Genomic DNA, 23,994 nt, shown 5'->3' with positions numbered 1-23,994 from the left:
GCACCGCCAAGCCCTTTGGCCAGGGCTAGGGGCAAAGGGTGGGAAGCCCGGGCATGAGAAAAGTAATCCCTCATTGATCGTGCGCGATGCGCGACGCTTCTGGCGCACTCTCAGACGCTGGGCCCTAGCCCCGCCCCCTGCTGGCTCTGTTTAACCAGCACAGCCCAAGCTCCACTCCCCACTGCTTTTGCCATGCCACGCCAAGGCCCACGACGGTCCATGGAGTGGGGTGAATACCGAGGGGGAAATTTTCGCAGCCGTTTTTGGAGTACAAAGTCTGCGTGCGCCTCAGGCAAGAGCGCCGTTTTAACTGGAGGGCCAAATTTTAGCCCGTAGTTTACATTTAGAAATTGTATGCAAATTAGTATGCTTTACCTGTTTAAACCCTTGTGTAATAAAGCAAATTCTGGAAACTGGATCACAAATAATTCCATTATTTAAAAAAAAATGTATTGAATATTAAAGTAGAAAGTTTGATTGCAGCTAGGGCAGCAGTAACCTTGATCATACATCTATATACATCTGTGCAGCACCTAATGTTCTACAATTTTACTGATTCTCGAGAAGGCGAGTGGTGGTGGTTCTTACTCCCGATTTCTGCCCAGTGAATCCTGTTGGAAATGTGCGTGTGGAGACATTGGATGTGGACATGATAGGCTTGGCAGTGAAATGCCCTGCTATCGAATAGCATGCTGACACTTGCTGACTAGGCTCATACACAAAAGATGACTGCTTGGGTGCGGTGCCTGGCACCTGTGGAGCCATGTGCCATTAGGGGAAGGGGAGAACATTGGTGGGGCTAAGCTCTTACAGATGTCAACTCCAGTGGTAATAGCCTGCTTTTGGCCAATATTAAAATTCAGAATGTATGTGAAGATTTCTTTATATACCATCCACAGATTTTCCAGATGGTCCCAGAAACTGCCACAGTTCAACCAAATCTATCGCTGAATTCTGCGCAGAAAAAGAGTTTTGAGTGTAAGCCTCCCTTATGTAGCCAGAGACCTTTAATGTTGTTTCAGACAACTTCAAATGAAAATGGTAAGTAACTGCAATCTGTGCTGTAAATTCATTGGTAACTGATCTTTTATCTTGTCTATACTTTTATACTTTTTTTTTAATGTTGTCTGTACTCTATACCTATTTACAATACCTGCCCATTTCCACATACGCAAACTCAATCACTTGTTCACGTAGTTTCTTAGCTCATCTCAGTTTATAATTAGCATTTTGGAGCAGCTATGCCTACATAATGAAATAAAGCAGATGTTCTGCAATACTGAAGTTAAGAGGTCATGAATTTCTTTTGAAACTTGCTGAGTTTATAAATGGCATGTTGATCAATGGATGTTTTAACCGCTGAGAAAATATTTGTGATCACGGTTAGTTCTTTTTTCCCCTAGTTATATAATAGGTTCCTCTCTGCCCATATTTAACAAATAATACTGGATTGCAAGATATTGCTTACTGAAGATTACGTGGGCTGCCTACCACAAGCATTTTAATATCATTGTCCTTCCAATACTGCCAGCCATCATTTTCCTGTACAAATTTCTCTCTTCCAATATACATAGCTAAAAAAGCACATCTGTCTTTGAAGTGTTGCTGCAGGCCTTTAATCCTAAAGCAACACTGGGTTTCCACCCCAAGGATCTTTATGAATATATATTCCTTTAAAAAGATTCAAACTGAAGGGTCGGCTACTTTTTTCTAACTTTCCTGTTCCCCGGGTATTTGAGTTCATCACACTTCAGATGTTGCACTTTGTTACAGATGCAAAGCTCAAAGAGTGAAATCCAATCATTTCCTGCTGGTTTCTGACCTTGAGGAGGAACTAAGGATTTACCGCCAGCTGCCTTTCAATAGAGAAACAGTTACCCTGCAGTTGAGCTCAGGGTGTGTGTAAGAGTAATTGCCCTCTAAATGACCAAGGTGTTCCATTTACAGCAATTGGGCTCGAAAGGGAAAGTATTTCAACTGACAGAATACAGCCTGCTCCTGATAATGCAGTCATTTTTGAACTAAAAATTACAATTATTAGAATTTGAATTAAGTGTATAATTCATTTTGTGTTGCATGGCATAGTTTCAACTGACCTTGTATAAAGAAGCACATCCTGTAACTTGACCCTGAGCAGCAGCATGGATATATGCTTGTCATTTAATAAATATTGCTAAATATGTCATGGTTCTGTTTATTAATTATACTTCAAAATATTTTGAAGATTTTCAAAAAGAATTTTAGCAAATGTTTTAAAAGACTAAACATGTTTAAGTTAGTATGCATGTAATGAAGACATTATCAAATCCAATTTTTAAAAATTAATTGTTTGAACAGACTAAAGTTCAAGATAAGCACAAAGCAGCCCTTTCTCTTTGCAGAATCACTTTTTTTGTTGCTGGGGATCTATATTTGACTTTTAAAGAGTTATATTGTGATGCCCTATTTGATATTTTTGTCACATGACAATTATGTGATACTTGGGAGTTAATTAGGGTTGTCTTTAAGTTGATTGTACAAGGAATCAACTGTGGCGCTTAACAGTCTTAATTGAGAGTATATGTAGTTAATGTGATCAGTTTCTGGAAGGTTTGAAAGCTCAGTCTCCAATTGAAAACTTCAAAACTTTAAAGGGACTAATCTTCCTTGCATGATTCAATTGGTCCTTTCTCTTCTTTAAGAAATAAGTTGCATTAATATTGTGCATTTCCCATTCTCAGGATGGCCCAAAGCATTTCACAACCAATTCATTACTTTTTGAGGTATGGCCATTTGTTATGTAGGCATTTCAACAGAGAGCCAGGATTTCAGTTTGACATCTCATTTGAAAGATGGCACCTCTGACAATGCAGAAACCCATCAATGCACTGGAGTTTGTCTAGATTACATGCTCAAATCCTGGAGATGGCTTGAAACCATGACCAGATGACACTGCAGTGAGAGTGCCATTCCTGTGCTAAGCTTAAATTAAAGTCTTTAAGGTAAAGCTCCAACAAGGTCTTGTGTTACGTTTTCAATGGTTTGAAAATTGATATGGTATCTCTGTACTAGTAGAACTAGGTTCCCTCCAAATTTGATAAATATTCTATTCTGTTAAAATGTTTTGGAAATAGATACTAACTGATTTAATATATTCTGGGTGTTTACATCCCTTTTAGAAGCCAAGAGTACAGTTATACACTTAATCAGGAGTGTAGTTGCTAATCCCAAAGAAAACTAGGACTGGAATCCCTGGGGCATATGCAATTCACTAGAGAATGTTGTTTCACAGCAACTAATCACCAGCACTATTTAGAAAACGGCACTATTTTCATTCCAAATGACTTGTGCAAATCAATATACAGTTTGTGCAGTAAAAAAAAGTTACATTCTTTTAATCAACAATTAGCAATTCCAAGAATTAACTTTTAAACAGTGTTGACTGCGCTATCCTTCAACCTGCTCTATGCCACCACATAGTTGGGAAATGGCGGAGGAATCTTGCAAAGGCCTTCGTTATGAACATAAGACCAGGCTCAGCTGTGGTGTCTCCTGGGGTAAAATAGCTTGCTAACAACTCACTGTCTTGGCACGCACATGACGAATGGCTACTTCCTTATATACCTGAGAGTTGTCAATCCCTGTGGAACTGTACCCCAACTCAATTAGCTCCTTTTAAGAAGAGGAGGGAGAAATAAATGTATTGCAGCAATAGATATAAGAAAAGCTAAGGATGAGGAAAGGTTACTGTTATATATGTAAACTTGTATATATGCTGTACTGCCACCAGAGGGCTCATCCCCTGGAGTCCCAAGGAATCCCATCATCCCTTGTGAGCACAAGTACTTAAGGAGGCATCACAGGCTGGAGAGGCACTCTGGAGACCTGTAATAAAAGACTCGGGTCACACTTCACTTTGAGCTCACAGTATCCAGTCAGACTCTTTATTTATACATAACCGTTACCTAAGCCAAAAATGCCAGCTAAAACATAAGAAATAGGAACAGGAGTAGGCCAAATGGCCCCTCAAGCCTGCTCCGCCATTCAATAAGATCGTGGCTGATCTGATCATGGACTCAGCTCCACATCCCCCGTTCCCCATAACCCCTTATCCCCTTATCGCTCAAAAAACTGTCTTTCTGTCTTAAATTTATTCAATGTCCCAGCTTCTACAGCTCTCCGAGGCAGCAAATTCCACAGATTTGCAAACCTCAGAAGAAATTCCTCTTCATCTCTGTTTTAAATGGGCGGCCCCTTATTCTAAAATCATGCCCTCTAGTTCTAGTCTCCCCCATCAGTGGAAACATCCTCTCTGCATCCACCTTATCAAGCCCCCTCATAATCTTATAAGTTTCGATAAGATCACCTCTCATTCTTCTGAATTCCAATGAGTAGAGGCCCAACCTACTCGACCTTTCCTCATAAGTCAACCCCCTCATCCCCGGAATCAACCTAGTGAATCTTCTCTGAACTGCCTCCAAAGCAAGTATATCCTTTTGTAAATATGGAAACCAAAACTGCATGCAGTATTCCAGTTGTGGCCTCACCAATACCTTATATAGCTGTAGCAAGACTTCCCTGTTTTTATACTCCATCCCCTTTGCAATAAAGGCCAAGATACCATTGTCCTTCCTGATCACTTGCTGTACCTGCATACCAACCTTTAGTGTTTCATGCACAAGTACCCCCTGGTTCTGCTGTACTGCGGCACTTTGCAATCTTTCTCCATTTAAATAATAGTTTGCTCTTTGATTTTTTTCTGCCAAAGTGCATGACCTCACACTTTCCAACATTATGCACCATCTGCCAAATTTTTGCCCACTCACTTAGCCTGTCTATGTCCTTTTGCAGATTTTTTGTGTACTCGCATTGCTTTTCCTCCATCTTTGTATCATCAGCAAACTTGGCTACGTTACAATCAGTACCTTCTTCCAACTCGTTAATATAGATTGTAAATAGTTGGGGCCCCAGCACTGATCCCTGCGGCACCCCACTAGTTACTGGTTACCAACCAGAAAATGAACCATTTATCCCGACTCTGTTTTCTGTTAGTTAGCCAATTCTCTATCCATGCTAATGTATTACCCCCAACCCCGTGAACTTTTATCTTGTGCAGTAACCTTTTATGTGGCACCTTGTCAAATGCCTTCTGGAAGTCCATATATACCACATCCACTGGTTCCCCTTTATCCACCCTGTTCATTACATTCTCAAAGAACTCCAGCAAATTTGTCAAACATGACTTCCCCTTCTGGTGGCCAAAATTCAGGCATCTGCCAATAGTGCTCTTTATTCAGCTGCCAGGAAATAAAAATGACTCAAAACATATTTTTCCTTTCCCTTTGCATCTACTCCTAGTTTTTTTTTCTCCACACTTTTTTGTTAATAAGGTCAGAATCTCTGCAGGGGATGTGTGAAATTTTGTCTCGAGTTTCCACCTCATGATCAGGTTTATATTCTTTTAGAATTTGTTTTAATATATAAGTGCCCAAAGCACTGCATGTCAACATCGGGGATACAAAAACAGAAATTAATAAAGATCTAATTTTCCTGGGGGAAGTGGGTGATGCAGGGTGTTGGAACAATGATATTTTACTTTTTGAACCTGGGCTTGCAATGACCACCAAAAAATCTCCATTCTCTGATGCAGAGTGGGTAAGTACAGCCCTGCTGGGAGAGACTTTCAACTAGTAAAGTTAGGTCATTTTGGTCCAGTTCCTGTATGCTGCACACATTTGACATTGCAAGGGAAGTATTTGGACAGACTTAAATATTTATAACATTGAAATGATGACATTTCTATTTAAAGATCAGTTGTTAAAGTGAATCTAAATGGGCGAAGCTTTTCATTAAAAATACAGTAAAACTGCATTCTTGAGTTTTAGTGAAAACAGTTGTTGGAAAATAATGTGCAATATTCATTTAGGGGGCATATCAAATTTAAACACGAATACATTTATCTTGACAGAGAAGCAGAACAGTATTCCAAACTCCATTTCTGAGTCTGTATTCATCCCAACTGTGAATGCCTCATCCAATTCTAAAACACATCGACAAAGTGTACATAGCCTGGGCTCTTGTGACACTGAGATGCCTATAGTGAAACTGGACCGACCCAATTCTCTGTAAGTACGGCTGTTTGCATATTTGCCCCTCTCCTGTTGTAGCACCTATTGATCTATAGACCAGTAAGAATGTCTCTTCTATAGAGTAAGCAATATATCCTTTACTATGCATATATATACTAGGCATACATTATTTTAATTCAGACTTTGCTACAGTACCCATTAAAAGTCTGAAAGAAAACCTAATTTTAAAATTATTTTAATAAGCGTACAAAAAAAAACCTCACCAATTCAATGGGGTAGAAAATCACCTTGGGCAGTAGTGCAAAACTCTCGGTTGTGCTCCAGGTGCCTGTTAGATGCATTGCCCGATGGTCCGTTCTGTTGACTTCAATGAAACTGAATATCGGGCAGGGCATCTTAACAGGCAGCCGATAAGACAATGTCCGTTTTGTTCTACTGCCCGAGGCAAATTTGTTCCCCAATTACTTTACTCGTGTCTCTTCCTGCAAGTCTGTTTTTCATCTACTTTGTGTCACATTTTACACTGTCTTGTGATATTTATATTGTCTGCTATTACTGCAGTGCCCCAAAAGAATCATAAAGTGCAGATTTTCTCCTACAGTTTTCATTACGGGAAATCTGCTATCTCCATTATGCTGCCAGAGCCAGGCCTCGAGGAGAAATAGCCGGAGGGATGGAGAAATCACTAGATGAACATGGTCAGAAACCCTGAAGTAGGACACCTTGCTGCCCTCTCTCTCAGGGTATTGCCCATGACATGTATTATCCATAACATGAAGGAAGACGTGAAAGGGAAGAGAAATTTGAAAGCAGGAAAAGACAGTTAATGTGCCTCTCGCTCCTAACCACACTCCATTAAACTTTCATCCAGCATTAAATAAAAAGGAATGAGCATCTAGAACAGTGAGAGACCAGGGGAGTGTGAAATCAGGAGATTATGGAGTTCAGCCTGAGCTGGCGTGATAGAGGCATAATTATTGAAAGTTTAATTTTTCTATTTCATGGTAATTTGGTTTTAATTTACTTAATTGTGGCTATTTATTACTAGTAACTATTGGAACTGTTGTACTTGGGATAAAAAATTGATACCTTACCTGTGGGCTGTTTTTAGCTGGTAATAATTGAATTAATGGTTACATAGATGGTGTGAGTAGATATTTTCTGGCTGATTTTTCCTGCTGCAGTTTGGCTTTTATGTAAGACAGTACAAAATTTGAGTTTATTAGTAAAAGATTAGTTTTTAAGCAAGGAGAAACCAATGGAGTGTGAAAGGCCTTGAGAAAGAGTTGAGAGCTGCAGGGCTTTAGTTCTTAGTGGGTGCTCAGCCTTAAGGTACAATTGGCCAAAAATTATATTTGAGGGATTAAATCACTAACTCATTGGCCGGAATTCTGCCAGCGCTCAGAGGATGGAAAGGGTGGCATATCAGCTGTTAAATTTTAAATGATTGACAACGGATCGGGACCCCGCTGTCAACCACCGTCATGCTATTTTCCCAGATGTCAGGTTTGTCAACGCTGAACAGACCCGACACGCAGCGGCGGGGAGGCATTTTAGGTCATTATGACCTTGTTAACAGCCTATTTTTTTTTAAAATTTGAGCTGAACTTACCATTTTACCAGGTTATCCACAAAGTTTACGCTGCTCGGGGATCACGTCCAATATGGACGTTGGAAGTTGTGTGACCATGAATTAATTTCTTTACTTGGCAGCTGCAGTTGTGCTATAAAAGTTCCCATCTCACAGCTGTTCACTTTCCAAGATCAAAAGCTGTTGCTTACTGCATTTGGAAGGCACATTGAGCTTTATGCAGGTTGCAAGTATTTGGAGCAATCTCTCGATCCAGTTCATCTGCCATCTATTACATTAGCATTGGTGCCCTTGAAACTATCTCACCTTGATCCTCAGAATCCCACCACGATCAGCCCCAACACCAGCAGCACCAAGCACACCAGCAGCACCAATCTTCTCCGCAATCAACTGATGCTGCACAGGACAGAGGGCATCAACACCCAACCACATAGCTGCCACGGATGGCCAAACCATGGCCAGATTTACTTCACTTTATGCTGTACACCCTGGATGCCACATGATGCGCCAGGTTGGCACCATACCACACCAACACCATAAAGCATCCCTACAATGCCCAAGCCATTCCTTTCATACTCATCACCATTGCGGGGCGGGGAGGGGGGGAAGACCGTTGGGTCTCGCCATTCACTGGAACTCACTAAGCCACTTCCAAAGCCACTACACAAATCTGTCCACGAACGCAAAATATTGAAAATAAAGATTTCAATATTTGACAACATATTAGCAGAAACTTTACATGAACATTGGATAAAAGACCCAAGTGCCTACCCATGTGTGGTGTTAGTTGGTATGATTGGATGAGGGAGAGAGGGATGGATGGAGGTGCAAGGTAAATTAGTGTGAGTAAGGATGTGTAGGAGTAGAGTAAGGAAGGCAGAGTGATGGGGATGAGGTTGAGTGTGGCTTTGCGGTAACGTTTTGTGATCCACTGAGATCATTGAAAGGTTTGTGCCACTGCAGCCTGGTCCTCCTGACGACATCCCTGCTTGTGTCCTCCTGTGAAATGTGCAACCAGGCTGTGTTGATCTGGAGAGGTCTCTTCTGCCCATTGGAAGCCAAGAGAACCTCGCTGCTTGTTGTGACTCCCATGACTCCCTCCATAAGCATATGGAGTGTGTCATGGGAGAGCCTGGGTGCAGCCATACACCTCTGTGCAGTGTTTGTCAGTGTTTGCAGCACCTCACTGCTGTAGAACATTGACAGGACAACTGTCAAAATCAATTTGGTCATAGTCCCTTTAAGGAAACCGGCTGTTTTTGCGTCATCAAATGACATTGTCAGACCCGCTTACTTCAGTTATCCGGGAAACATGCTGGGCGGGCTTAACAAGCCCAATCAGCGTAAAATCAGTTCTACACAGCGGGCTGAAGCCAGCAGCAAGGTTGGGACCCGCCACCAACCCCGGCCGCACCGGACCCGCCGAGGTAGGGGAAATCGCAGCAAGTATGTTTGATTTTATTAAACTTTTAAAGGAAAACAGTATAGTATAGGGGAACAGTTGAAGCCTGTGATCTGTGGTACCTGCATTGGAAGTACTGGATGCTTTGTGTGTCCAGGACGACCACACATGTATCTAGTTTCTGACTGTTTGGGCTTGAGCTCAAGATTTCTGAGCTTGAAGGCAGCTGAAAGGTTCCAGGAATGCACTTTTCAGGAGGCGAGGAAGGGGAATTAGTGACAATCCATCAGGGTCAGAACACAAGAAAATATACAAGACTAGGTATTCGATGCTCAGTATCTGTGACAATAACAGAAACTGAGAAGACGGCAACCATGAGCAAAACCATTAGATTACATAGGATATACGGCACAGAAACAGGCCATTTGACCCAACCAGTCCATGCTGGTGTTTATGCTCTACTCGAGCCTCCTCTCATCTTTCCTCATCTAATTCTGTCAACATAACCCTCTATTCCCTTCTCCCTCATACGCTTATCTAGCCTCCCCTTAAATGCATCTATAATTATTTGCCTCAGCTACTCCCTATGGTAACAAGTTCCACATTCGCACCACTCTCTAGGTGAAGCAGTTTCTTCTGAATTCCATGGCACCACGGAACAAGTAGTTGCAAAAGAAGTGGTGTAGAAGTAATGAGATTTTATAGAGGAATAGACACACACTTTTGGAGTTGCAACCCAGAATTCTAAATGCTATGTTGCCTCCCATCTGCAAAGGTAAGGGATATCATTAGTCGGTGCAAACAATTTTCGAGAAGGAAGGGAGCAGACAAAAGTTGTGATTCATGTTGGAAACGGTAATAAACGAAGGAATAGATTTGTGGTTCTGCAAAAGAAATTTGAGGAGTTGAGAAATAGATTGCAGGGCACTAGCTCAAGGATGATGTCAGGATTGCTCCTGGTGTCGCCCTCAGGAAATAAGGGAAGTAAATACATGGCTGGAGAGAAGGTGTAGATGGGAAAGGTTCAGATTCCAGGGGTCAGAGCTGGCCTATATAGGGTAGATGAACTTCACCTGAACAGTGCTGGGATTTATGTCCTTGTTGAAGTGTAACTAGTGTTGTGGGGGAAGCATTTAAACAAGTATGGCAAGGGGAGCAGAAAGCATGACAAAAGATGGAAAAACGAAAATCAGGAAAGTAATGAATTACAGATTAGGAGGAAGAAGTAGTAAAACATAGTAAGATTGTGAAAAAAAATTGAGACAGGAGTGATATGTGAATTCAAAAAGCTTTCAAAACAAATTTGGAGCATTAGAAGCATTTATAACTATGCAGGGTGTGATATGGTACCTATAATAGATGTGGCTCAATCTTGGACAGGACTCGGAGCTTAAAATTCGTCGTTATAACATTTTCAGCATATAGTGTGAGAAAAAGGAGTGGGTACAAATAACATTTCTATCATAGTCCTAAAGATGTTCTAAGGAGTTTCATTAAGATAAAATCCATATGGGAGATAGCACAATTCTTGGTGTGAAATACAGGTCAGCAGTGGAGATTAGATAGAAGGGGAGATTTGCATAGTTCAGAGAAATGGGAGAAGACGAAGCAATAATATTGGGTGATTTTAACGATACCAAGGTAAACTGAAATTAAGTAATACTTGTAGTCAGAGTGGGGGACACACTTTAGAATGCATTCAAGACTGTTTCCTAGATCAGCATGTTTCTAGTCTAACAAGCAAAGAAGCATTGCTTGCTTTAGTTGTTGGAAATGAAGTGAAATTATAGTATCGTAAGGTTTAGATTAGGTATGGAGAAGGTGAAGGAGCAATCTAGAATAGAAATACTTAACTGGTGGAGGGCTAATCTCAGCGAATTAAGGAGGGTTCTGGCCCAGGTAAATTGGAGTCAAAGACTGGCAGGCAAAAATGCAATGGAGCCTTTAAAGAAGAGATGGTTCAGGTACAGTCTAGGTACATTCATACAAGGAGGAAACTGAGGGCAACCAAAGCTAGAGTTTCCTGGATGATGAAAGAATTAGAGTAGGATGAAGCAGAAAAAGGGGACATATGAGAAATGTCAGCTTGATGATACAAAGGAGAATCAGGCTGAATATAAAAAGTACAGAGAAGTGAAAACTCGAGTAAGAGGGGCAAAGAGACAGTATGAGAATAGATTGACAGCTAATATAATGGGGAATAAAAAGGTCTTCTATAGGCATATTATCAGTTAAAGGGTTATCGGACGAGCAGTGGGGCTGATTTGGGACCAAAATGGAGAACTATTGGTGGAATCAAAAGGCATGGCTGAGGTACTAAATGAGCACTTTGCATCGGTGTTTAACAAGGAAGAGGACTTTGCCAAAGCTATGGCAAATCAGGAGGTTGCTGGGATACTGAATAAGATAAGTCACCCGGTCCAGATGGGATGCATCCTAGGTTACTGTGGAAAGTATGTAGAAATTGTGGAGTTGCTGGTCACAATCTTCCAATCCTCCTTGGATATAGGGGTGGTGCCAAAGGACTGGAAGATTGTAAATGTTGCCCCCTTGTTCAAAAAAGGTGAGAAGGATAAACCTGCCAATAACAGACCATTCAGTTTAATGTCGGTGATGAGGAAGCTTTCAGAAACAATAATCCAGGAGAAAATTAACAGCCGCTTGGACACACACGGACTAATAAAGGAGAACCAGCTCGCATTTATTAAGGGCAAATTGTGTATGACTAACTTGATTTGAGTTTTTTGGGGAGGTAACAGAGAGGGTGGATGAGGGTAGTGCAGTTGATGATGTGGATACAGTTCTGGTCATCACGTTACAGGAATATGATATGATTGCACTAGAGAGGATACAGATGAGAGTTACGAGGATGTTGCCAGGACTGGAGAATTATAGCTATGAGGTAAGATTGCATAGACTGCATTTTTTTTTCTTTGGAACAAAGGAGGCTGGACTTTCAAAAGGCGTTTGAGAAAATATTATATAATAATAGGCTTGTAAGCAAAACTGAAGCATGGGATGAAAGGGGAGTAGCAACAAAATTGGCTAAGGGATAGAAAACAGAGTTGTGGTGAATGGCTGTTTCACGGACTGGAGGGAAGTATAGAGTAACATTCCCCACGGTTCAGTACTAGGACCACTGCTGTTCTTGATATACATTAATGACTTGATACAGGGCACAATTTTGTAATTTGCAGATGACATGAAACTTGGAAGTGTAGTAAAAGTGAGAAAGCTGGGAATAGTCTTCAAGACATAGGCTGGTGGAATGGGCGGACACATGGCAGATGAAATTCAATGCAAAGAAGTGGTGAGGCGATACATTTTGGTAGGAAGAATGAGGAGAGACCATGGACACTAAATGGCATAATTTTAAAAGAGCAGAGAGACCTGGGATGTGTGTGCACAAATCGTTGAAGGTGGTAGGACAGGTTAACATAGCAGTTAATAAAGCATATGGGATCCTGAGCTTTATAATTATTGACAGTATACAAAAGCCAGGAAGTTATGCTAAACCTATATAAAACACTAGTTCGTCCAGCTGGAGTATTGTGGGCACCACATTTTAGGAAGGACATGAAGGCTTTGGAGAGTACAGAAGAGATTTACTAGAATGGTTCAAGGGATGAGGGATTACAGGTACATGGATAGACTGGAGAAGATAGGATTGTTTCCCTTAGGGTAGAGAATGTTAAGAGGAGATTTGATAGAAGTGTTTAAAATAATGAAGGGTTTAAATAGAGTTAATAAAGACGAACTGTTTTCAATGGCTGCAGGGTCGATAACTAGGGGTACAGATTTAAGGTGATTAGCAAAAGAACCAGAGGTGACACGAGGAAAAGCTTTTTTATGCAACGAATGGTTAGGATTTGGAATGTACTGCCTGATAGGGTAGTGGATACAGAGTCAGTAACAGCCTTCAAGATGGAATTGGTTAAATAATTGAAGGAGAAAATATTGGGGAAAGAACAGGGGGGGGGGGGGGTTTAACTGGATTGCTCTTCGAAAGAGCCTGCGCAGACTCAATGGGCCGAATGGCCTCCTGTGTGTACTATTCTATGATTCTATGACAAATAACTGATGAGTAGGGGAATAATTGGGAAATTGTGACCACAACAGAGATTCTTCGTAAAAATAAAAAAATAAGAAAAAACAAAGAAAAGAATGCTCGACTAGAAAAGGCATAATTCAGTGATCGATTAACAGGGCAGAAAAGTTAGCAAGCAGACTGACTGATCAGCATTAGAGAAGCTTCAATTTTAAGATGGCTGGAGTACAAATTACTTATATCCCTCAAAGGTTAGCATTCTGCAAATAAAATGATCAAAACTGAACGGAAACTTCTAAGCGAGACATGGTGAAACTAGGGCAAAAAATATTGAAAAAAGTGAGTAATATAGGAAGTGAGAAGGTGGGCTTAGAAGGGCTGGAAAGGAACATAGAAAAAAGGCTGGAAGATAATGTAGAAGGAAATAGTAAGGACTTTTATAAGCATATTAATAGTAAAAAGATTACAGAGGGCAAGTAGTACCAATGAAGGGGGCATTCTAGTTGTGAAGGATGATCGTCTGACAGTTATTACATTTTTTGAATTAATAGTTATAAGTGATGGTGGAAGTAAGGATGTTGGTGTATTAGAGGAGAATGTGTAGAAAGGGCATTTGTTCTGAAAAAAAATTCGAAGTCAAAGCATATTACTGAGTCTTCATGCCATGCACCCAAGAATGTTAAAGGAAGTCAGAGAGGGAATAGCAGCGACTCTGATCACAATTTATCAATCCTCAAATATATAAATTGTGCTGGGGGACTGGCAGTAGCCAATGTAACATTTCTTCTCAAAAAGGGAGAGAAAGATAAACCTGATAACAATACCAGTTAATCTGATGTCCGTTGCGGGCAAATGATAAGAATCCATAATTCAAGATTAAATTAATGATCTTTAGAAATGCATGAAATAGTCAAGAACACCCACCCAAACTCTAATCCTAAAGGCAAGTTGTATTTGACAAGTTCAATATTGTTATTTGAAGAAGTGACTGATTGATTGATTATAAAGATAAACAGAATGGAGTAGATGTGTTTGTGGATTTTCAGAAAATGATCAATAAAATATCTCTCAGGAGGGTTGTTACACACAATCAGGCATACAGCATAAAATAAAACGTAGCAATATAGAAAGTTGGTTGTTGGCAGGAAACTCGGTGCTGAGGTCAATGGGTATTTACTCAGATTTGAAAAACTCCCCTGTAGTAGTGTTTTTAATTTTGGTTTTTACAAAAGAAAGAATGATTTGCATTTATAAAAGGCCTCGCACAACCTCCGTGTGTCTCAAAGTGTGTTGTAGCCAATTGTGTACATTTTTGAAGTGGAGATACTATAGAGAAGCAGCATTTTAGAAATTCATACTGCAGCAAATATCAGTTTCTCGCAGTGGCACTAAAGAGGAGTTTTCAGAACAAGCTGTTCAGGGAAATGAACCAATCTGGAAACCCTTTTAAATTTCCAAATCGAACCTTTAGCACCAATCAATGCAAGCTATTTTTCAGTTTTATGGCACAGACAATTGTAATTAAGACTAAAAACATTGGAGGTCCAAAGAGACTTGGGGGTCCAGGTACATAGATCATTAAAATGTTGTGAACAAGTACATAACATAATCAAAAAGCCTATGGAATGCTGGCCTTTATATCGAGAGGACTAGAATATAGAAACATAGAAAATAGGTGCAGGAGTAGGCCATTCGAGCCTGCACCACGATTCAATAAGATCATAGCTGATCATTCACCTCAGTACCCTTTTCCTGCTTTCTCTCCATACCCCTTGATCCTGTAAGGGCCATATCTAACTCCCTCTTGAATGTATTCAATGAACTGGCATCAACAACTCTGCGGTAGAGAATTCCAGAGGTTAACAACTCTCTGAGTGAAGAAGTTTCTCCTCATCTCAGTCCTAAATGGTTTACCCCTTATCCTTAGACTGTGTCCCCTGGTTCTGGACTTCCCCAACATCGGGAACATTCTTCCTGCATCTAACCTGTCCAGTCCCGTCAGAATTTTATATGTTTCTATGAGATCCTCTCTCATCCTTCTAAACCGCAGTGAATACAGGCCCAGTCGATCCAGTCTCTCTTCATATGTCAGTCCTGCCATCCCGGGAATCAGTCTGGTGAACCTTTGCTGCACTCCCTCAATAGCAAGAACATCCTTCCTCAGATTAGGAGACCAAAACTGAACACACTATTCCAGGTGAGGCCTCACCAAGGCCCTGTACAACTGCAGTAAGACCTCCCTGCTCCGTTACTCAAATCCCCTAGCTATGAAGGCTAACATACCATTTGCCTTCTTCACCACCTGCTGTACCTGCATGCCAACTTTCAATGACTGATATACCATGACACTCAGATCTCGTTGCACCTCCCCTTTTCCTAATCTGCCGCCATTCAGATAATATTCTGCCTTTGTGTTTTTGCCCCCAAAGTGGATAACCTCACATTTATCCACTTTATACTGCATCTGCCATGCATTTGCCCATTCACCTAACCTGTCCAAGTCACCCTGCAGCCTCTTAGCATCCTCCTCACAGCTCACACCATCACCCAGCTTAGTGTCATCTGCAAACTTGGAGATATTACACTCAATTCCTTCATCTAAATCATTGCTGTATATTGTAAATAGCTGGGGTCCCAGCACTGAGCCCTGCAGCACCCCACTAGTCACTGCCTGCCATTCTGAAAAGGACCCGTTTATCCCGACTCTCTGCTTCCTGTCTGCCAACCAGTTCTCTATCCACGTCAGTACATTACCCCCAATACCATGTGCTATACTTTTGCACACCAATCTCTTGTGTGGGACCTTGTCAAAAGCCTTTTGAAAGTGCAAATACACCACATCTACTGGTTCTCCCTTGACCACTCTACGAGTTACATCCTCAAAAAATTCTAGAAGATTTGTCAAGCATGATTTCCCTTTCATAAATCCATGCTGACTTGGACCGATCTTGTCACTGCTTTCCAAATGCGCTGCTATTTCATCATTAATAATTGATTCCAACACTTTCCCCACTACTGATGTAAGCTAACCGGTCTATAATTCCCTGTTTTCTCTCTCCCTCCTTTTTTAAAAAGTGGTGTTACATTAGCTACCCTCCAGTCCACAGGAACTGATCCAGAGTCGATAGACTGTTTGAAAATGATCACCAATACAACCACTATTTCTTGGGCCACTTCCTTAAGTACTCTGGGATGCAGACTATCAGGCCCTGAGGATTTATCGGCCTTCAATCCCATCTATTTCCCTAACACAATTTTCCTCCTAATAAGGATTTCCTTCAGTTCCTCCTTCTCACTAGACCCTCGGTCCCCTCGTATTTCCAGAAGGTTATTTGTGTCTTCCTTAGTGAAGACAGAACCAAAGTATGTGTTCAACTGGTCTGCCATTTCTTTGTTCCCCATTATAAATTCACCTGAATCTGACTGCAAGGGACCTATGTTTGTCTTCACTAATCTTTTTCTCTTCACATATCGTTAGAAGCTTTTGCAGTCAGTTTTTATGTTCCCAGCAAGCTTCCTATCTATTTTCCCCTTCCTAATTAAACCCTTTGTCCTCCTCTGCTGAATTCTAAATTTCTCCCAGTCCTCAGGTTTTCTGCTTTTTCTGGCCAATTTATATGCCTCTTCCTTGGATTTAACACTATCCTTAATTTCCCTTGTTAGCCACGGTTGAGCCACCTTCCCCGTTTTATTTTTACTTCACACAGGGATGTACGATTGTTGAAGTTCATCCATGTGCTCTTTACATGTTTGTCATTGCCTATCCACCGTCAACCCTTTAAGTATCATTCGCCAGTCTATTCTAGCCAATTCACGTCTCATACCATCGAAGTTACCTTTCCTTAAGTTCAGGACCCTAGTCTCTGAATTAACTGTGTCACTCTCCATCTTAATAAAGAATTCTACCATATTATGGTCACTTATCCCAAGGGGCCTCGCACAACAAGATTGCTAATTAGTCCTTTCTCATTACACAACACCCAGTCTAGGATGGCCAGCCCTCTAGTTGGTTCCTCGACATATTGGTTTAGAAAACCATCCCTAATACACTCCAGGAAATCCTCTTTCACCGTATTGCTACTAGTTTGGTTAGCCCAATCTATATGTAGATTAAAGTCATGATAACTGCTGTACCTTTATTGCACGCATCCCTAATTTCTTGTTTGATGCTATCCCCAACCTCACTACCACTGTTTGGTGGTCTGTACACAACTCCCACTAGCGTTTGCTGCCCTTTGGTATTCCGCAGCGCCACCCGTACAGATTCCACATCATCCAAGCTAATATCCTTCCTTACTATTGCGTTAATTTCCTGTTTAACCAGCAACGCTACCCCACCTCCTTTTCCTTTCTGTCTATCCTTCCGGAATGTTGAGTTCCCAGCCTTGGTCACCCTGGAGCCATGTCTCTCTGATGCCAATTATATCATATTTGTTAATTGCTGCCTGTGCAATTAATTTGTCCACCTTATTATGAATACTACTCGCATTGAGGCACAGAGCCTTCAGGCTTGTCTTTTTAACACACTTTGCCCCTTTATAATTTTGCTGTAATGTGGCCCTTTTTTGATTTTTGCCTTGGGTTTTTCTACCCTCCACTTTTACTTTTCTTCTTTCAATCTTTTGCTTCTGCCCCCATTCTACTTCCCTCTGTCTCCCTGCATTGGTTCCCATCCCCCTGCTATATTAGTTTAACCGCTCCCCAACAGCACAAGCAAACATTCCCCCTTGGACATTGGATCCGGTCCTGCCCAGGTGCAGACCGTCCGGGATGGAAGTTATGCTGTAGCTATACAAAACCCTGGTTAGACCACATTACACCTTTAGGAAGGATATATTGGCCTTGGAGGAGTGCAGCGTAAGTTTACCAGAATTATACCTGGACTTCAAGGGTTAAGTTACGAGGAGAGATTACACAAATTAGGGTTGTATTCCCAAGAATTTAGAAGTTTAAGGGGTGATCTGATCGAAGTTTTCATGATATTAAGGGGAACAGATAGGGTAGATAGAGAGAAATTATTTCCACTGGTTGTGGATTCTCGGACTCTGGGCATAGTCTAACAATTAGAGCCAGACCTTTCACGAGTGAAGTTATGAAACACTTCTTCACACAAAGGGTGGTAGACGTTTGGAACTCTCGCATACAGCAATTGATGCAAAATTTATTAATTTTAAATCTGAGATTGATAGCTTTCTGTTAACCAGAGGTAATAAGGGATATTGGCCAAAGGCGGGTATATGGAGTTAGGCCGCCAATCAGCCATGATCTCATTGAATGGCAAGCAGGGTCGACAGGCTGAATGGCCTACTCCTGTTCCTATGTTTCTAATGCACCATGTAATCTGACTGGAATCTGCTAATTCCATTTGAAAGTTTCATCAGTTGCATTACAGTGGAACATTGGGGAAAAACCATTAGATTTGTTAGCTGCTGCATCAGCACTGGACATGAGAATGAAATCTTTATCGCATTGATTTATATTCCCAGTTGAAGAGATTTGAAGAAGCTGGTGTATTTCTATTTATTAGAAAAATAACTAAGAGACTAGCTATTATTTAAAGGCACATTTTAAGTTTTTTTTAAAAAAAGAGTTCTGTGACTTAGGTAAGCATAAGCCAGCAGCATTACACTAGACCATTTTGGGAAATCTATGATATCTCTGCCAGCAGAAAGAAACATCTGGTATTTTTCACATGATTTGAAGTGCGCCAAATGTAATGATGGACCATAAGCTCAACCTGTTTGTATTAAGCCCTGCTAATTTGTGAAATTATTATTTGTTGATTTTTCCCAGGGCTATGTGGTCAGGTTATGCAACTTTGTCGGCCAGATTCCGAAAAAGGTCAGAGGAGAATAATGCATTGTACAGGTTCCGTGCACGTGTTGCAAATAACAGAGACATTATTTTTTAAATATGAATTGCATTCCTTTGGCGAGGGGGAAAGAGACTGAAAAAGCATTTATTGATTTACAGTTGTTTCTTTAATTAAATTACGCAGCACTAATCTTGTACAGCTTGCTTGTTTCAGAGTGATTTGTATTGGCAAAAGGGGAGAAGAACTAATTCGCTGTATCCTGCAATTATTTCAGCCATTGCCATGAGCATATTATCTGGCCTATGTGTACTTGTGATCTGTGATCCAATTAAACATATATAAGATGTGGTTACTTAAATAGCCTCACACAAGACCATTGTTAATTTTTCTATGCATCGTATACATGCATTGTGGGTATTACTATTCCCAGAAAAACTATAAAGGAGTCCTAACCATGCAAAAAATAAGGAAAATGCTACAAGAGTTATCTTTGACATGGTATAACCATTTCATCCTGACTGCAATCTGCAAATCTAACTGCTGCAAGAACATTTACATCAGGCCGAACATGAGCAAGGATACCTCCTGCTGATTACCACCTACTGCCCTCCCTCAGCTGATGAATCAGTACTCCTCCATGTAGAACACCATTTGGAAAAAGCATTGAGGATGGCAAGGGATTAGAATGTACTCTGGGTGGAGGACTTCAATGTCCATCACCAAAAGTGGCTCAGTAGCATGGCTACTGACCGAGCTGGACGAGTCCTGAAGGACATAGCTGCTAGAGTGAGCCTGCAGCAGGTGGTAAGAGAACCAACACGAGGGAAAAACCTACTTGACCTCGCCCTCCTCAATCTACCTGTTGCAAATGCATCTGTCCATGACAGCATTGGTAATAGTGACCACTGCATAGTCCTTGTGGAGACGAAGTCCCCACTTCACACTGGGGACACCCTCCATCGTGTTGTGTGGCACTACCAACCTGCTAAATGGGATAGATTCAGAACCGATCTAGCAGCTCAAAACTGGGCATCCATGAAAAGCTGTGGGCCATCAGTAGCAGCAGAATTGTATTCCACCACAATCTCTAACCTCATGACCCCGGCATATCCGTCACCCTACCATTAACATTAAGCCAGGCGACCAACCCTGATTCAATGAGTGTAGAAGAACATGCCAGGAGCGGCACCAGGTGTACCAAAAAATTAGGTGCCAACCTGAGGAAGCTGCAACACAGGACTACATGCATGCTAAACAATAGAAGCCGACTGCTATAGACAGAGCTAAGCAATCCCACAACCAACTGATCAGATCAAAGCTTTGCAGTCGTGAATGGTGGTGGACCATTAAACAACTAATGGTAGGAGGAGGCTCCATGAACATTACTATCCTCAATGATGGTGGAGCCCAGCACGCGAATGCAAAAGACAAGGCTGAAGTATTTTCAACAATCTTCAGCCAGAACTGCCGGGTGGATGATCCATTTCGGCCTTCTCCTGAGGTCCCCACCATCACAGAAGCCAGTCTTCAGCCATTTCGATTCACTCTATGTGATATCAAGAAACAACTGAGCACACTGGTTACAGCATAGGCTATGGGCCTCGGCAATATCCCAGCTGTTGTGCTGTCCAGAACTAGCCTTGTCTCTAGCCAAGCTGTTCCAGTACAGCTACAACACTGGCATCTATCCGACAATGTGGAAAACTGACCAGATATGTCTAGTCAACAAAAAACAGGACAAATCTAAACCAGCCAATTACCACCCCATCAGTCTACTCTCAATTATCTGTAAAGTGATGCAAGATGTTGTCGACAGTGCCATCAAGCGGCACTTACTCACCAATAACCTGATCACTGATGCTCCGTTTGTGTTCCGCCAGGACCACTCCACTCCAGACCTCATTACAGCCTTGGTCCAAACATGGACAAAAGAGCTGAATTTCAAAGGTGAGGTGAGAGTGACTGTCCTTGACATTGAGGCAGCATTGGACCAAATGTGGCATCAAGGAACTCTGGTAGAATCGGGGGAATGACGCTCCACTGGCTGAAGTCATACCTAACACAAAGGAAGATGATTGTGGTTGTTGGGGGTCAATCATCTCATCCCCAGGACATTGTTACAGTAGTTCCTCAGGGCAGTGTCTGAGGCCCAACTATTTCCAGCTGCTTCATCAATGACCTTCCCTCCATCATAAGGTCAGAAGTGGGGATGTTCGCTGAGAATTGCACAGTGTTCTGTTCCATTTGCAATTCCTCAGATAATAAAGCAGTCTCTGCCCGCATACAGCAAGACCTGAACAATGTTCAGGCTAGGGCTGATGTGTGATGCGAATATTATTAAGTGTCAGACAATGACTATCTCCAACAAGAGAGCGTCTAGCCACTGTCCTTTGATATTCAATGACATTGCCATCGTTGAATCCCCCATCGTCAACATCCTGGGGGTTACCATTGACTAGAAACTGAATTGAACCAGCCGCATACATAGTGTGGCTACAAGAGCAGGCCAGAGGCTCGATATTTTGCAGCGAGTGTCTCACATCCTGACTCCCCAAAGCCTTTCCACCATCTACAAGGCAGAAGTCAGGAGTGTGATGGAATACGCTCCACTTGCCTGGATGGAGTGCAGCTCCAATTGCACTCCAGATGCTCAACACCATCCAGGACAAAGCAACCTGCTTGATTTACACCCCATCCACCACCTTAAAACATTCATTCAGTCCAGCACCAGCACACCATGGCTGCAGTGTGTACTATCTATAAGAAGCACTGCAGCAACTTGCCAAGGCTTCTTAGACAGCACCTCCCAAACCCGCGACCTCTACCACCTCGAAGGACAAAAGCACCAGGTGCATGGGAAAGCCATACCTCCAAGTTCCCCTCTAAGTCACATACCACCCTGACTTGGAAATATATTGCTGTTCCTTCATGTTGCTGGGTCAAAATGCTGGAGCTCCCTCCCTAACAGCACTACGGGAGTACCTTCACTACATGGACTGCAGCGGTTCTAGAAGGCGGCTCACCACCACCTTCTCGAGGGCAATTAGGGATGGGCAATAAATGCTGGCCTTGACAGCAAAGCCCACATCCCAGGAATGAATGACATTTTTCATCTGCCAGCTCAGTATAAGAGCATAGATTTAAAGTAATTGGTATGAGGTTTAGCGGGGATTTGATAAGAACTTTTTTCACCCAGAGGGTGGTGGGGGTCTAGAACTCTCTGCCTGAAAGGGTGGTAGAGGCAGAAACTCTCATCACATTTTTAAAATTACTTGGCTATGCACTCCAAGTGCCGTAACCTACAAGGCTGCGGACCAAGAGCTGGAAAGTGGGATTAAGCTAGATAGCTCTTTGTCAGCCGGCACGGACACGATGGGCTGAATGGCCTCCTTCCATGCTGTAAATGTCTATGATTTATATGAAGAGTTTCAATTTTATTTTGGTTAAGCACCCTACATCATTACCAGAAGTGATCAGTTGCCACCTCATTAACTTCAAAAGGCTGAATTTGGAAATTGCAATGTACAGCACTTTGAAGACTATGGGTTAGACTTTCCATTTTTAGGTAAATGGGTGGCAAGATGTGGAAATTCCAGCCCTAGAGTGGTATAACTTAGGCTAGTATCCTTCAACATGAACTCCGATCTCAAGTGTGCCATTGTAAGAAGCTATCAAGAAAGAAGGGAAAATTAATGGGGTTGTAATCCAAGCTGATCTGCATGTTACAGCAAACAGTTTCTTTACCGGTGACTGCTTTCCCTTTGCTAGTATCCCTAGATACACTAATATTGGCAAAGTTTTTTTTTTAATGCCTGAGGGTATTCTAGAAAAATGCATCATTTTTCTTTAGATCATGAGCTGCTGCACCTGTATTGCAGGTTCTCATGGTTTTTTTGTTTGCCTGTGCATGTGCTTTACCAGTGCTTTGAAAATATCAGTAAAGTATTTTTTTTTTGGGTTTACAAATGAAGTATTCTTTCTCACTTCCACATCCAAATGAATAAGTTGCGATTAAAATAAGAGAAGACATAGAATACTATAAGAATTTGGTGCTGTAAAGGAATTCGGTATTCTATGATGTGAATGATATTAACATTGAAAAATACAATTTATGGTCAGAAGATGTATAGAAATCGTTGTCATTATGGTGGTCACTGGCAACATAGCATCTGAATCTAAGTTAAAGTGAGTCCTCAACAAATCCTCTCATTTTTTTTCTTCTCTCTACATCCGTTTTATTTTTACTAAATTGTTTATACTTAAATTTGCTTAAAACATGGTGTAAAATCTTTAAACAGCTGAAGTTTTCACAATTCAAACCACACAAATGTCAAATCTGATGTCAATCTGACTTGTTTTCTAAAAAGTCCAGTTAATGTTATATAACCATTTCCTAAACTATTATTAAGCAGGTCGGGCAGCATCTGTGGAGAGAAAAACAGAGTTACTGTTTCAGGCCGATGACCTTGCATCAGAATTTAAAATATTCTGATGAAAGGTCATCGACCTGACTCTCTCTTTCTCCACAGACACTGCATGACCTGTGGAGTGTGTCCTGCATTCTGTTTTTATTTTGAATTTCCAGCATCAGCAGTATTTTGCTTTTGCAACCATCAATATTGTTACATTTTTCTATGGGTTCAATGTCACTGGCTAATCCTTTACACCGACCTCTTATTGGGCCCAAGTTTCCACATGATTTGCGCCTGATTTTTAGGAGCAACTGGTGGAGAACGGACTATCTTAGAAATCGCAATTCTCCACATTTTTTTTTCTGCAGTTCTAGTGAGGTAGAACAGTTCTACTTTAGAACAGAATTTTTTCTTCAAAAGGGGGCGTGTCCGGCCACTGACGCCTGATTTCAAAGTTTCCACAGTGAAAACGTACTCCAATGAATGGAGCAAGTGAAGATTTTTGTAGAACTGAAAAAACCTGTTCTACACATTAAAAAATCAGGCGCAAGTTACAAATTAGGCGTCCCGAACGAGGTGGGGGGGGGGGGTGGGAAGGGAACTCATTAAATTCTACAATAAATCCTTATTTATACTTCTACAAATATTATACAAATAA

The 23,994-nt window shown here is 41.5% G+C and overlaps 1 protein-coding gene across 2 annotated transcripts in view; it reads left to right on the top strand.

Annotated features, from left to right (window-relative positions):
- The window catches only part of LOC139262928 (rho GTPase-activating protein 26-like), a 257,392-nt gene that overhangs the window by 209,387 nt on the left and 24,011 nt on the right, over positions 1 to 23,994 (top strand). The window contains exons 19-21 of one of the 2 annotated variants that reach the window (XM_070878243.1): positions 900 to 1,041; positions 5,948 to 6,104; positions 18,903 to 18,950. In XM_070878243.1, the coding sequence (XP_070734344.1) occupies positions 900 to 1,041; positions 5,948 to 6,104; positions 18,903 to 18,950 (347 nt within the window). The remainder of the gene's footprint in view (positions 1 to 899; positions 1,042 to 5,947; positions 6,105 to 18,902; positions 18,951 to 23,994) is intronic. The other variant, XM_070878245.1, reaches the window with a different exon arrangement.

The sequence above is a fragment of the Pristiophorus japonicus genome, chromosome 4 (assembly GCF_044704955.1).
Source record: "Pristiophorus japonicus isolate sPriJap1 chromosome 4, sPriJap1.hap1, whole genome shotgun sequence".
Taxonomy (NCBI): domain Eukaryota; kingdom Metazoa; phylum Chordata; class Chondrichthyes; family Pristiophoridae; genus Pristiophorus; species Pristiophorus japonicus.
Note: the sequence above shows the minus strand (reverse complement) of the source record. Positions and strands in the feature narration are given on the sequence as shown.